The following is a 16,394-nucleotide window of genomic DNA, read 5'->3' as shown; positions in this document are numbered from 1 at the left end:
AGGAAAAATTAGAAGCACCTTTTAACGTTTGAAATGAACACATACCCTCTTTTCATGGTTTGGAATGATGCAGCGGACAAAGTTTGGGTTAGTATTTCGCAGCGTGGCCATCAGTTTGGTGAGGGACTCCTTGTATAGCTGCCCCACGGTACGGAACATGCCCTTCTTGGTCTTGTAAGTCGAGCCAAACGCGGTCTCTGTTATCCCAGTGACTTGATCCAGACCCACAATGCGGTCCACTGTAGGCAACAAGAACACCGAATTAAGCGGATTCGGGAAACAGAGCAGCGCAGGAGAGATAAAAAGGTTCGACAAATGCTCTGCGCGACAAAACGGTGGAAGGTGCCGCCTACTATGGCAAAGCAATCTACGTATATATGGAAGCAGCAGGATTGAAAGCGACACACCAGGCAGAACATTGTAGCTTTTGCCATTATGCACTACAAAGCACAAGTCACGGCTTTAACCGTCTAAAATGCACCAAAAGCCATTCCCTTTTCATACGTAAAAGGAATTTTAGACCAAGAAGCTGCAAATAATGTGAGTGAATATGTGGAAAAGTTTACAATAGAGCCAAAAAATGGAAATGACAACATGTATCAAACTTTGCTAGAAACGAACCATGACCACCCTCCCAACAACTTCTGCTTAACTTGAAGTAAACATGGAATAATATTCCCATAGAAAATGGGGGGTGGGGAGAGATAATTAGGCCATTTTGTTTCACCAATGACATTCCCTTTACCACATCGTATGAAGTGCAATTCTGTGGGTATGTCATAGTAAATATAACAGTACACCTGAGATATCCACTATGTATGTGACAATGATAAGGCTTCTGTAAAGCTCTTTACTGTTTTTTGAGGAACAGAAGGGAAAGGATTTTCTATATTGTTTTCCTCTATGGATTATATAAATAAGCCAAACTCTAAAGGCATGAGGAAACAAGCACACATTTGGAGCAGGAGGACAGGGGGTGGAGAGATGGTTTTTGGTCAGTTAGCAAAAGAGAAATGCAAATAAAGTAAAAAAAAATCTCAGGACAGCCACAGCACTGGGTATTCCTAGGAAACACCACATTAAAATCTTCAACCTAAGATCTTGCTAATTAACCTAGTCATTGCACCAGGAATCTAACATCTTCTTCCCAGTTACACCAAAAGCGCTTCAGCCTTAAATGTTGAAATTCATACTAGGTTCAGGGAGTCCTTTCCCCTGTGTCCCTAGACAAATAAAAATTTAGACAACCTGGACATGCTGCCTGTACCGACTGAGTGGCACTTCATAGTACTTTGAAGTTCAAGAATCTATCCTGCAGCTAAAACCACTGCCGTGTCTACTTCAATTAAGTATGCATAAAATTACGTCACTGTATTTACTAATGAGAGAGCAATGCATGCTGCATCCTCCAATGAAAGAAGAGCCAAACTGTAACCAATCCCCCAAGTCTAAGTGAATCTGGGCCATATGCTTAAGTATTTGCACAACCATGTATTTCACAAAATACATTTTCCCCCCCTATCGGGAGTAGAAATCAGTCCCCTCTAGCGATCAAGGAAGCACCGCACGAGAGCAGATTCGCTTATGGAAAAGCAACATGCTTCGTTTTGAAACTACATCAATATGATTAACTTAGATACACCCATGGAGATTCATAAATTCCCTGCTTATGTATGTATATTAGCTTACAACAAAAGCACGATCAGACACGTAACATTTGGAATGGTGGCAGTAAAAATCTAATAAAATGCCAAAGCAGGCTTCGTAAAATACTTTTAGTGAAAAACAAAGCAGACTAGAGAGCAGCTTTAAAGTCTACCAAAATAAATACAGTTTTGCTAATGGGGTAATCTTATAGGTTTACTCAGAAGTAAATTCCACTGCCATCAACTAGTCTTAGTTCCTTGTAAGTCTGCTTAGGAGTGCAGCCTGAGATTTGCTTCAAGTTTAGAAGTGCTCCTGCAGATTAATGGGCAGCATATACCCCTGGCAGAATTTGTGTACTTGGCCCAAGTACTGACGGACTTCCCTCATAAGCTATCATTCAAAATATAGGCATTTAATACTAATTTTGAGCAGTTTCTGAAATAATAAACATTCAACATGCCATTTAATGCCATCGCAGCAAGTTGTATAAAGAAAACTTGCTTTGACTGCAATTTCAAAAAAATAAAAATTGTATACCGACATTAACAAGTACAAATCATACCGAACCAGAGTACCGAGACTCCTTATTTCAAATACCCAAAGTCATCGGGGTATGTTGGAGAAGCAAGCCTGTGTTTCAAAATGCAGCTACTCACTTGCAAAGCTTCTAGAAGTGCAGTACAGAAAATGAGACTATGTATGCAGCAGCAACTAAATAGGTATGTGCACAAGAACATTTGCCTTGTGGAGGCAACGATAAGGTTAGGATGAAATGAAAGTTCATGCTTGCCTAACAAGCAAAAAAATGTTTTTCCTACAGATCCAAGTCCTGCTTTTAGGAGGCCTATGTTATTATTTTTGTTTTTCATTCATTCACCTGGTGTATCAGGAAGACCAGTAACATTGTCATAGAAAGAAGCTCTCTGAATATTGTGAATCTCTATGGCACAGAAACGGCAAGAACAAAGAGCAGATACACAAGACAGTCTAGTTAGTAAAGAGAAGACAATTTTGAATTGCAAGCAAGCTTTAACAAAGTGCATAACAGGTTGCTATGGTGTAATGGTAGATCTTCAGCAGAGTGTGTTTATTTTCAGCGCCCAAACAGCGAACACAGAGAGGCAGGTGTCAGACTATAGATTTACAAGGAAACATGACAGTGATTCCATATTTCACAACAAGGAACTGTTTACTGAAAAAATGTTCTGAAATGGAACAATTATTATGTTCATGCATACTTTGGGGCTGGTTCGCAGTCTCTTTAACAGAGAAACCAGTGCTTTTTTCCTTAAAAAATGTTTAGGGGTACTCTCATTTTCCTACTCATACTGAAATACTGCCCCTCAATGAGGCTAAACTTAGATTCACAAAATGTTTAGGGGTATGCATACCCCTGCGTCCCCACAGAAAAAAGCACTGAGAGAAACTATGTATGGACTGTGAAGCAATAAGCCCACAGGCACACCTTCTACTAAGTTTATAACTTAACTTATGACAGACGTGGAAATGCCCTGTTCTCACAATCCATACACGGTCCCTGCTCTAAAGCATATACAATATTCCCAGATGGGTGTTTATCATAGTCATTACACATTCTTGAAACCTGGCTCTATAAAACCTCAAAAGCATTTCTTCGGTCTTCAGCATGTTTACTTTGCTTCACTAAAGTTGACCTTAGCAAGGAAATAAAACTGCTAATATTGTGCCTTTGTATAAATCTATGATGGGCCACACTTGTATAGTGCAGATGGTTGCTATATATTTAAAAGGCTATTTGTAGACCTGAAAATGATGCAGAACAATGGCAACCAAATTTACCAGGGTCCTTAAGCTTGTCCCCTACATAAGGAAAGCTGACCATCTTGATTTGTTGCTAATTTTGCCAGCAGGCTAGGTTCAAGGTTCTTGTGTTAGCTCACAAAGCCAAAATCAACTTGGGCCCGAAGTACCTCAAAGACCATCTGGTCCCTTATACACCACCTCACTCCCCAAGATCCTGGTGGTTCCTCACAGGCCTGAGGTTTGGTAGGCCTTCATTACAGGCCTGTAGGGGTTTGGCAGGGACCAGCCCTCCCCTTCTTTGAGAAACCCCTTGAAAGCCATATTTTCTGGAAGGCCTTCCCAATATGCATTTATTTTTTAAACCAACCAGTATCTACTGATGTTTTAAATTATGTTTTATAGATGTTTCTAGATTTTATTGTATTTTATGCTTTCAGCTGCCTTGATATATTTTATGTATCTGTAGAAAATGCCCCTCCTACAGCACTTTCTAAGCACTCAGTAATCAGCTGGTTGTCAGGTGCCTGGAAAGTGCTGCTCAAGGGGCTTTGGAAGCTCTTTTGGAGGGAAAACAATGATACAGAGTTCCCACCAATCAGGTGATAGGCGATATCTCCAAACTTGCTAGATTGGTTGAACAATCTATCACTGCAGAAAGCCGACTTTGGAGTCTGATAACAGTCAATAGTTGGGAAGTCCAAACCTCTGTGGGGCTTCAAAGCCCCACGCAGGACTATTTGCTAGCCCTTTGTGGTCCTTTGAAGTCCCAATGTGCTGCAGATCTTTATCTCCCCAAGATAAATTTGACAGGTGCCATCAAGTGACTGACAGGTAGATGGCACAGTTACTGGCAAGAGCCATAAAAGGCTTTTGCCCTTATGTCTGCTTTGTGTTTTCCCATAGGCATCTGTTTGGTCACTATGGAACACAGGGATCCAGGATTAAGAATGTCTTTTGGTGTAATCCATCAGAACTCTTCCTAAATTAAGTTAATGTGAAGCTAAGAGTTAAGCAGTCGTTGAAAGGATACTAAATTATAACACCGTCTTGGAAGCACTCCAAGCAATGCAACCAAGTTTTAAGAAGTGTTTTTGGTTAAGCAAGCTTATGTTCTGCCATGCCAGGCACACAGAAAATTAACAATGCAAGAAAATGACTTAATGTACTATTATGAAACAATGTTTCAGAGCTATTTAAACTTTAATTATTTAAAATTCTTAGTTTACTGTCCTGTTTTACCAGTGAACCCATTGCTGATAACTAAAACAGCAGCTTCGGTACTTTTAGCAGTCATGAAAGTGTTGTAAGCAGTCGTTTAGTCACAACACAGACTTTCAAACTATCCTAAATGACTATGAAAAGAGTCTACTCAAAACACACTTGCAGCTAAGTAGCTTGATGTATGGAAGTGCAATCAGCCCGTAATGACACATGTGCAAGTAAATTAATTGATACTGCAGCAGCACTTCAAACCCTACCTGCTGCCATTGCTGGCAGGAGTTATCAGAAGAATTGCACTAACCCATGAAGGATTCATGTGTAAGCTTTCCAGACAAGGCCCCAACTCGCCCACCAGGATTTACCAGCTCATCTTATATAGATCAGGAGCAGATTCTTACCATCCTTCCAAAGCTCTGCCACAAATTTGTCTGAAGACTGGTGTAGAAGCGTAGCCACATTGTCATTCAGAGGGTCCATATTCTTCATAAGCCACTCATCTGCCTTGTAGTCCACCTGGATTTAAGCAAGTGGGGTAAATAGCAAATATTGCCAACCTTGCCAACCTGTTTTTTGTTTTGTTTTTAAGAGAATATGAGTTGCATCTCCTCATATGTGATTGACATTTAAGCAGTGCTGAAATTGTGAAGAACCTCTGCACACACTTTTCAGACTAACTCCCTTTTCAGACTAACACTGAATGTACCACACTGTCAAGGGTGTATGGCTAGCTGGCACAACCCCTCCGTCACAATGAATGCATGAAGTGGGTTGTCTGAACAGGGTTTTTACGTGTACAGTGGATCCACTTAACATGATGCTTTTCAGACTCTCCCTCTGCTGAAAGTGACCCATAAGTCTTTCAAACTCATTTTGAGATCACAACTTCCCAATGTTTACATGGCAGTAGGTTACTATTGAGAAAATGCCTCCCCCCAATTGTACGGTTATTATCATTTTTTAATTCTTATTCTTATTTATTAAAATTATCCCACCCTTCCACCCAAAGGTGTGCAAAGAGGCATTTGGAATCCTGGGCAGTGCCTCACTGACGGTTATGATTTTGTTCCTTGTGCCTGCAAAAGTTCAGGCTGACATTAACCCGGAAGTAACTGCAAGGCTGGCTGAGTTTTTGTCAATAGTATCTCTTAAAGAGTGGTGAATGGCACAATTTAGCAGGAAGAAACTCCTCATTATTACATTTTTTACATGGCTGTTTATTTGTATATAGTTTAAAATTGTACTGTACTTGGACATGCTGCTAGAGGTGTATTAAAGGGGAAACAACTGATAGCAAGGCTTCTCCAGTCCTTGGCCCAAAGCACTAGTCAGTTACTATTTGCATCTCAGGAACACTACCCAGCCTTTAAACATTCAGGAGGGATGAACAGCAACATGGCTTCCTCTCACCCCGCCCCACCCAAAATTCAGTACATGTTTGATCATGCTGACTTCGATTCAAGATTTGCAGGACCACCCTGCAAAGATCACAGTGGGATATAGACACTTTGAAACCCATCTAGGTAAGCCTCAGTGGGAAAATATTGATTCAAATTGTGAGGTACCTTCTTCAATAGTTAATGATTAAGTTCTTCTACAAATTAACTGATTAATACCTATAAGGGCAAGTTATACCCATAAGTGCGAAATTGATTTTCTTTGAAGTACTGTAGCATGTGAAGTCTCTTGCATGGAATCAAAATGGGCGCCAGAGTTTGGAAGCAGCATATCTCACTCTCCAATCCTACCTGATGACCAGACTCAGGAGGCCAAACGTATTCTCAAATAGCAAGATACACAGGCTCCTGTAGCCCCTCAGAAGTCCCACAAATGGGACACACTGATAAATGCTGAAGAAATCATATAGCATTTCATGCTTACCCTTCCTGCATAATGAATGATGCAGAAGTCTGCCTTGTCCTTCAGCTGCCGAGGCTTTTGGAATTTGGAATGGGTTCCTTGTTCCTGGACCAGTTTTTCCACAAATGTCTTGTCAGTTGCTTTGGGGAACCAGCACTCTTCATCCAGGAGAGCAAGTACACCAGGGGGGTTGGCCTAGGAAGGATTAGTACACAAATAAATAAAGCAAGCGGGTGGCACTGTGGGTTAAACTACAGAGCCTAGGGCTTGCCGATCAGAAGGTCGGCGGTCCAAATCCCCATGACGGGGTGAGCTCCCGTTGCTCGGTCCCTGCTGCTGCCAACCTAGCAGTTTGAAATCACATCAAAGTGCAAGTAGATAAATAGGTACCAGTCTGGCGGGAAGGTAAACGGCATTTCCGTGCGCTGCTCTGGTTCGCCAGAAGTGGCTTAGTCATGCTGGCCACATGACCCGGAAGATGTACGCCGGCTCCCTCGGCCAGTAAAACGAGATGAGCGCCACAACCCCAGAGTCGTCCATGACTGGACCCAATGGTCAGGGGTCCCTTTACCTTTAAATGTTTTATTGCCAGAATCTATACTGTTCTCACCTCCCCTGAGCAACACAGCTGAAGCAGAGCATGTGCTTATGCAAAAATAAGATCCATATTCGCATTTCAACGGGAGATACCAGTGGACATACGTGACTAATGGCAATGGATTCTCCCCCAAGTCAGTTGATTTTGAAATCAGATACAACAAGGGAACAAGATACAAGCATATCAAGAATTCTAAAGCATCAAATTCAACCAACTTGATGCTTTGCCTCACAGGATGCCTCATAGCAACACAGAGCTACCTGAAATGTAATCAAAATTATCAGAACCGAAGTAAGAGCTATTAAAGGTATACGATGAGAAATAGGAAAAGAAACAAGAGCTCAGTGACATATACAATGAAAGTCATGGTTCCCTACCATTCAGTTAGCTCACAAAATAATTTGTGACAGAAGCAAACCTAGAGTACATTTGGGCATTTTCCAAGTTACCAGTGCCTTGTTAATCAGATCAAGTGAGGCATGTATTGCCTGTAAGAACGTCATTCTGAATTTCAGTTCATAACACATTTTTTCTGGCTGGGTTTTGTTTGTTATAAATGTGCTTTTTAAGCCGCCTGTTCAGTTTTTAATTAGAAAAGCAGAATAATAAAGCCACAAATGCAAATCAGGAGGGTAGCACTTGCTGGATTTGTCTACAGGCACACTTTACAGAAATGTCTCTTGATTCAATACTTACATCCCGGACAAGCCCCTTTAGAAAAACAAAAAACAAAACTTGGATCGGTAAGGTGTATGGAATGATTTACATCAAAGAGATATCTTGGTTGAGAAAGCTATGAGCTGTTAAAAGGACAAGGATGGGAACTTACAGGTCTTTCGATTAAATCAATACAGGGTTGCAGATCCAGTCCAAAGTCAATAAAGTTCCACTCTATGCCCTCCCTCTGATACTCCTCCTGCTCCAAGATAAACATGGTGTGGTTGAATAACTGCTGCAGCTTCTCATTGGTATAGTTGATGCAAAGTTGTTCAAAGGAATTCAACTAGGGGGAAAAATCAAGAAAGTTAACTTTTTAGAGTTTTACAGCTTTTGTACTGGTTATACTACAAGGTTAAGTTTTGCAGGGCAAACCATTTAACAAGCAATTGGCCAAACATGCAGAGAGTTTTGCACATGATTCTATGATAGCAAGGAAATAAGGAAGACGTGCTAATCTCTTGCATGGAAACCCCATCTCATTCAGAGCTTACCAAGACTGCTTAAAAGTCAGGAAAAGCCACTGAAAAATGTGGTCACGTGCAGAGTAGATTCTTAACTGTGAACTTTCTTTATTGCAGTTTAGAGCTACCAGATCCGTTGAAATGTTATTTTATACGTTACAAAAATCTCCCAGTCTAGTAAGTACAAGTACCTCAAAGATTTCAAATCCAGCAATATCCAGGATTCCAATGAAAGAAGCTCCCTGTCGCTTGGTCCTATCCAGGGCTTTGTTAATGCGGTGAACAAGCCAGCGGAAAAGGCGTTCGTAGGTGGCTTTTGCCAATGCCTCCACAGCAAAGTCTGCCTGAAAATTTGAATAAGAATTTGGAAGAGGTCGTAAGAAAACAGAAATATTAAGCTTAACACAGTTACTATTTCTAATAGAAAGATAATGAACATGCTACTTCCTAGGTATATTTATTTTATTTCATAGAATCATAGAGTTGGAAGAGACCACAAGGGCCATCCAGTCCAACCCCCTGCCAAGCAGGAAACACCATCAAAGCATTCCTGACAGATAGCTGACCCTTCCTCCCAAAGCAGTATAAATGTTGCAAATGAGGTCATCTTCTAATTAAGATTTAAGCTTGAATGTTGTACCACCTAGACACAGGCCAGCTATTATGTGGCTTTCTAGTTTTGCTACGGACACACACAAATCAAACTGTATCTCACTGATCAACCATGGCACCCAATGTACTGATGCTCAGTGTCTCCTTACTTGGAACTCCAATGCTGATGCTCAACCGAGAGGCACTGATGGGGATCCAGGCGCTTTTGAAATGCCAGAACTAACTAACTTGTCAGCAGTTTTTGGGCTCCAGGTGAAACCCGAGGCCTCATATGCAGTCTTACTACAACATACAGGATATTTAACCACCACCCCCCCCAGGGCAAAGAGAAATGGTGAGAATGTTTGCTGGCCGGAAATTGGTGGCTACTTTGGGTGGAATATGATTCGACATTTTGCATCACAGAGCTTACTTGTTCTTTGGTTTGTGCTTTCTGGACGTAGTCCCTGCCAACTTTAATGCGTGGAGTGAGTATTGCTCGAGTAAATTCCATTACATTCATCCCCAACAGGTGGCAGAGTTTCTGTGCAACTATAAATACAAACAATACAATCAGTTTCCAGAACCTCAACAACTGGTTGTAACACTAAATAAGTGTCCCCAAAAAGTATTTCCCACAGTTCCTAATGTTAAGGAACCCTTTCCAAGTCAGCTTGTTTGCCAATGAACCCCCTGTGTATTGCAGAGGACTCCAGTGAATGTTCTAGGCTGCCAACTCAGTTCATATAGGCTTAATGAGCCTTGTACTACCCTACATGAACCAAGCGTACACCCCAGCACACATTCAGTCACTGCCTGGCAGCTACATGTTGTGTTGCAGGGGAATGCTGGCAATAGTGGGCAAATTGACCTTCAAGGAAGCTTTTCCACTATTACTGATTCTATCAATGAGGAATCTCAGCATTTCCCAGAACACCATTTGAAAATCACTCAAGGAGTAACACCAGTGGAGTCATACCCAGGGTCTCAAATGCCTTGGTACTTGTCCGTTTTGGCTTCTGAACGTCGCAAACCTGGAAGTGAGTGTTCCGGTTTGTGAACGTTCTTTGGAACCTGAACGCCCGACGGGGCTTCTGATTGGCTGCAGGAGCTTCCTGCAGCCAATCAGAAGCCGTGCCTTGGTTTCCAGACATTTAGTAAGTCGAAAGGACTTCCAGAACGGATTCTGTTCGACTTCCAAGGTACCACTGTACTTCACCTTAATGATAAGTAAGCTCTGCAACTCAACAAGTGAAGCCTTCCAAACAACCAATGCAATAAGATCATAATTCTAGCATTCATCCACCAGGAACGTGTGCCTGGGTTTGCGTATAATAAAACTTTGTGTTAGCATATAATAAAACTATCATTGAAACTCTATAGATTCAGGAAATACTTATTAAATATAGTTGTGCTTCATACAGGTCACAGCATACATTTTAACCAATATTAAATCAGCGCTTGTGGGGGGGATAATGAACCCACTTTGATGACAAAGCCAGTCACACACTACTCTATGCATTAACAAGTTCCCTTAAGAAATCCACTTAAGCACAAAGGGCTGAATGATACAGATGATCCTTGTCACAGAGAATACAAAAGTGAACTAAGAACGTGAGAAAAATCCTACTTGTGTCAGGACCCCCCCCCCCCAATGATTAAGAGGGACATTAGACACGGATAGTATTAAATTATGAAGTCAGTCCTATGCATACCACCCTGTCACTTGAATGATCAGATTTTCTAAACTTAGCATTTACTGTCTCCAATTCTCCAAAATGTCGTGTTTGGCTCCAGAATCACTGTCCCTGGCAGCACAATCACTGTATAGACCCAAGAAAAATAAACCAATTCAACTGCACATACCATTTTACTTGGGAGTTTTAAAGACTTTGCTGATAAGCTCTTAATGAGGTTAGAGTTCAAATACTTTTTCAAAGAGGAAATACCTCAACATAGTCTCAGGGATTCTGCAGTATTTAGTAGGTTTGGGGGTGGGGGGAACAAAACACAAGATGTGTGAACAGTACCAGTTTCTTAGTACCTGAAGGCTAGGACTTATCGTTACAACCACAGCTGCCTCTATATTGCAGGCATAACCAACATGGTGCTTGATGATGTGAGCTGCAACTCCCATCATCCCTGGCCATTCTGCTTGGGGCAGATGGGAGTTGCAGTCTTCAACATCTGAATGGCACCACATTGGCTATCCTTGATATAGAGGGAGCTGGTTTCTTTGCGAGCATCTATGCAGATATCAATCACTGATATAGAAAATATACTAAATTCAAATCTACCGTGCTTGCAATTATATTTACCCGTATTTTCCGGCATAGATGCCTGGTCGGTGTTTCGCTCTTTCTTGAAGGAAATGTTACCAAACTGCAGTACTGAGGATACCACTTTCAACATAGCTGGAGGCACACAAAAGAGCAGAGGACAAGAGCAGATAAATACATCGTGTATGCATGTTTGACAGGCAGTCAATTTAAGTCTGAAAGAAGAATATCTAACTGGTTCAGGAAAACCACAGGACAGGCCCCCTTCTGTTTCAGATCAGGTCATAGCTGTATCTGACAAGTCCAAGGTTTCAACAAGTCAAGCTATTTGTCAGAGGTTCTACAAACCCTAAAATAAAGGTAATGAAATCCTGCACTGGGGTGATCCAGTTCTACACCAAGAAGTGATTACAGTGGTGCCTCGCAAGACAAAAATAATTCGTTCTGCGAGTGTCTTCGTATAGCGAATTTTTCGTCTTGCGAAGCACCAAGGCAGAATAACTTTTTCGTCTTGCGGGGCAGCCTTCTGCTAGCGAATGCCTTTCGTCTAGCGAGTTTTTCGTCTAGCGAGGCATTCGTCTAGCGGGGCACCACTGTACCTTTTTTAGGATTTATGCTACTCTTGGAGAGTTAATGAACTACGTAATGCCCTGCCCGGACCATTAAAAGTCTCTGACTTTTTAATATTTTACTGCTCGTTATGTACACCCTTTCAAGTCCATATTCAGAGCCATATACAGTGGTACCTCCAGTTGTGAACTTAATCCGTTCCAGAGATCCGTTCGTAACCAGAAACTGCTCATAACATGAGGCACACTTTCCCTAATGGCGCCTCCCACTGCTGCCGTGCCACCAGAGCGTGATTTCCGCTCGCATCCTGGGACAAAGTTCGCAACAAGGGGCATCTACTTCCAGGTTAGCAGAGCACGTAACCCAAAGAATTCGTAAGGGGGGCGGTTCGCAACATGAGGTACCACTCACTGTACCATGTTTATTAAGCTGTGATGCCACACTATTCTAGATAAAATACTGAACTTACTTTCTGCATTTTTACAAAAATGTTACAGGTTTTAAGTTTAAAAAGACACATTTCCCCACTTCAAAAACCAAAGCCATTTCAAACATACCCAAGATTTCATCATGAGAAAACCCCATGATATACATGGCTTCCATTGTCTCCTGAAAGTTATCCTTATCTTGCTGGCCAGGAATGGGCACGTAGCCATTGGACAGGAATTTGTAGTTATTAAACCCTTCAAGGAGTAAATCAGCTGTATTGAGGAGGAAAAATGCAAGAGAGGTTTCTTCAAGACACTGGGTAAAGTAACTTTCCATTCACTTAATCCTAGGGTTGCCATATTTCAAAATGGGAAATTCCTGACATCTGCAAAGTGGTTGGGCTTTTGTAGGGAACAAACCCAAATTGTTGAGCTTCTGTGGGGAAACTCCCCCCCCCCAAATAGTGATTTTAAGCTTTTGGAGCGGTTTCCACTGCTTTTTTCCATCATGTTGCCAGACATCCGGGGTTTCCCTGACATTTTGCCAATTCGGCAAAATTCCCCCTGCACCATTTTTACACCCCAAAACCAGGACATGTCAGGAATTTTCCTGACATATGGCAAGCCTATACAAGATATTATGGCAGGCCAGCATTTTATTCTCTAACAATGACAAAGTTTAAACAGTTCAAAGACCAATTCCCTAGTATTTATAAACTACCTTAAAACCCAGATTCATTTTCACATTGGGCTGGAAACTAACAAACAAAGACTTTCCAGAGGACAAATATAGACAAACAATATTCCAGGAGACACAAAAGTAAAAAATTACATCAAAGAACATCTACATCTGGAATGCTGATGATCCCAAGAAGAAGTGGAAGCCTTCTCACAATAATTTGCGCTTCGTCTAAAGTGTAAATACCATGTTGCTTTGGCCTACCAACAGCACCTTGGCACTATTCCCAGCTTGAGTGCTCTTCTGTCCAGTGTGAGTTTGCTAGCTGATGCCAGCACTCCTTTAACTGCCTGGCTTGAAGCTTACACGTTTCTGTCCAGCCAAGGGCTCAATAAATTTTATAAAGCTTTAGACTGTAATTGTCTGTCGGATCTGTTAATATGGGTGATGCAGATTTCATTGAGGCCTGCACCACTGCAGCATTCCAAATACAGAACCTTAACTCCAAATACCGAACTGAAGCCTAGCTGCAGAGTTCATTATTTAGGAATAACTCATCCAAGGTATCTTGGACAGCGCCAGTACAAATGACCTTGCAAACAGAGCCATCTGTGACCTTTACATATGCAAAAAGATACTAAAACCATGAAATCAATTCAGCTTCTGTTTAAATGCTGCAACTAATAAATTCAAAAGAATAATGCACTGACTCACCTTTCAAGTGTTCACCTGCCCCGGATAGAAGCTGATAGAAGATATGAAAAGTCCGCTCATCTTTGGCTTGACGGACAGCACGTGACTTTTCTAGCAGGTCTGAGCCAGAGCAATTAAGGATTTTAATGGACAACTATGCATTTTTGCCATGAAAAGGAAACAAACTCCTAATTAACAACAGCAATCCCCCTCACCCCATTTCTTTTCACACATTCTATTTTGCACTGTGTCTTCATCAGCATCAGAAATTCTCAGGGTAGAATTTGATGCGTGAAATTAGTACCTCTAAAATCATTAGAAGTCCTACGCTTCTTCCAAATATTCATAAATTAATCCAATCAAAATTGTTTCCTTGAGTCTTAAGAGAGAGAGCGAGAGAGAGCAAAATCCATAAATTAAGCAGAGGTGCAATACTACTTCACAGCCAGCTTAGAGGGAGACATGGAGATGTCACTGAAAGGAGAGAGATTGTTTTCCTGGCATGTGGTGAACTCCCTCCGAACTTCCAGGCTGTGGATAAACTGAGAACTGTTGGTGCTTGGCTACTAAATGCCATTAGGCTCTGATTCGGAAGATTCTGCAACCCCTAATTCCTGTTTGCAATTGCTCAGTGGCAAGATAAATGCACTCTGCATATGCCAATAGCCACAGGCCTTTTTCATACTACTTAATCTTCCACAGCTAAGCTCTAACGGAGGAGGTGGCTCTGGATGTATAACCCTGGTATGAGTAAATCGTACTTTTAGGGAAGACTTGAAGAAAATGAAGAAAATGTGACATTTTAAAATAATAATAATAATAATAATAATAATAATAATAATAATAATAATAATAATAATATATTAAATTTGTTAGTCACTCTGTCTCGTCCAGGGCAACCCAAAGTGACATACAACCAGCCAACAACCAAATTAACAACAAAATAAAACCCCACATAAACTAAGAAGGTAAAGAAATACATTAAAAAAATTCCGCCAACTTCTAAAAGGCCACAGATAGTTAAAGGCCAAAGACCTGGCTATAGAGGAAAGTTTTTGCCTGGAGCCTAATAATAATAATAATAATAATAATAATAAATTGTTTTTTAAAAGAATGTTGAAGGAAGAAAATAGAGTGGAAATGTGAAAAGAGCAACTGAGGGAGCTAGATTTCAGAAGTATGTATTATAAAGGAAATATAAGGCAGAACAAAAACATGTTGTGTAAAAAAAAATAAGGTATGATGGTCAAGGGAAGGGTAAGTATTGTGTAGGAAATATATATGTCATTTCGGGTGGGGGTGCATTTCAACAGTGAATTTCAACACAACAGAAAGGAGCAAGATATACAACATTTGAGTCCATGAAGCCTAGATGTTCCATTTTTATTTGCTGACAGAATCATATGGCAAGCTCCTCTCTTGATTCTAGAATCTAGAGGCCCTTAAGAAGTTCATACTTCAGGGAGCTTTGCAGAGTGTCGTGTCTCCAACCATGAAATTGCCATTTTGCTTGCATACTGTTTTTAAGCTGGCTGTAACAGCTGAATGGATTTCAGAAAGGGAAAAGTAGGGAATTCGGAAGTGCAGCATATGTAGATTTGAGGAAAATGTGGTAAGCAATCAAAATGGTTGCAAGAACTCCATGCTAAGTCTTCCACTTTCTGCATTCTGAACTGTAGACCTCTGTGCAATTGTCATAACCAATCACAAAAGCTGTAAAGTAGTTACTCATTTTAATTACTTCCTATCATATCTAGTCCATTGGTAATTTCCCCAGCAACAAAATCACCCAGGTGCAATTTCAGTGTATACCAAGACAGAACAGAGCCTTGTAACTCAGTCTTCAGATGACCCAACTGATGAAGCTTTATTTACTTCAGCAGAACCTGAGCCTATACAGCACCGAGAATGGGGATAAATGTTGACCAGCCTATTTTAAAAATTGCGTACCTTGCAAGTCAGGAGTGTGCACCAGAATTTCCTCAATATTAAGGTCTGTGTGTAATTGGTGCTTATTCTACAAACCAATAATGGAAGTGCACCTATGCATGAGCCCCAAGTTCTCCAACATAGCCACTGAAGAAGTGTCTACTGTATTTTAACCAAGCCATCAATACACTTTCCCAGATCATAATCAGAGTTTATCAAATGAGCTACTGAGAACAGGATACATGTTTCAATGTTGGCCCCAACAATATAACCAGTAACATCAAAATTTATTCTGATGAACTTGCCCTGTAGGAAAAACACAAATAAGAAATTACTACCTTACAAATTCAATGCATCCAAGTTTATTTACACTTACCCCTCAACTACAGCTACATTTTACCTTTACATCCATTAAATCAATGTTTGAATGCATTTCTTAGTGCATCACTATTATTACAATTCAATCAGGTGAAGATAATTCACAATGCATTTCTCCTTCAGGGGAGGAACTCTCTCTTATCAAATCAGAATTTAAAAACCTTCACTACTGGAGATTACTTCTATACAAAAATAAATCACCATCTGGACTGCATTAAACTACTCATTACAAAAATAGTGCCAGAGCCATTGGAGTGATTATGTTCACAACATCAATGCAGACTTAAAGGAAAAAATGTAACAAGAAACAGATGCTTAAGGACTTTTACGGGAAAGAAACTTTACTGCATTCACGTCTTTGCACCTCCTATAAAAACTGAGCAAAACAGCAGCGCAGCCTGCGAACTTTTAGCCAATATCCTATCTGTGGAGCTACCATTAGGTTTCAGATAGTATGTCTGAGAAGAAGCCTAAATACATCTACTCTGCAATGCCATCATACTTTGGACAAATTGAGATTTGGTTGATCTAACTCATCCCAACCCAGTTACAAGAAAAGGC

General features: G+C 40.8%; 1 protein-coding gene across 5 annotated transcripts in view; it reads right to left on the bottom strand.

Annotated features, from left to right (window-relative positions):
- Window positions 1-16,394, bottom strand: part of MYH10 (myosin heavy chain 10) — a 71,888-nt gene that overhangs the window by 25,952 nt on the left and 29,542 nt on the right. For all 5 annotated transcript variants that reach the window (XM_033139574.1, XM_033139573.1, XM_033139575.1 and 2 more), the window contains 10 exons: window positions 15,698-15,761; window positions 13,548-13,646; window positions 12,284-12,427; window positions 11,196-11,291; window positions 9,311-9,429; window positions 8,478-8,630; window positions 7,935-8,108; window positions 6,529-6,702; window positions 5,049-5,163; window positions 46-239 (listed from right to left, as the gene is read on the bottom strand). In XM_033139574.1, coding sequence (XP_032995465.1) covers window positions 46-239; window positions 5,049-5,163; window positions 6,529-6,702; window positions 7,935-8,108; window positions 8,478-8,630; window positions 9,311-9,429; window positions 11,196-11,291; window positions 12,284-12,427; window positions 13,548-13,646; window positions 15,698-15,761 — 1,332 coding nt within the window. The remainder of the gene's footprint in view (window positions 1-45; window positions 240-5,048; window positions 5,164-6,528; window positions 6,703-7,934; window positions 8,109-8,477; window positions 8,631-9,310; window positions 9,430-11,195; window positions 11,292-12,283; window positions 12,428-13,547; window positions 13,647-15,697; window positions 15,762-16,394) is intronic.

This window comes from Lacerta agilis, chromosome 2, assembly GCF_009819535.1.
Source record: "Lacerta agilis isolate rLacAgi1 chromosome 2, rLacAgi1.pri, whole genome shotgun sequence".
NCBI lineage: Eukaryota > Metazoa > Chordata > Lepidosauria > Squamata > Lacertidae > Lacerta > Lacerta agilis.
This window is presented reverse-complemented; position numbering and strand designations above follow the sequence as displayed.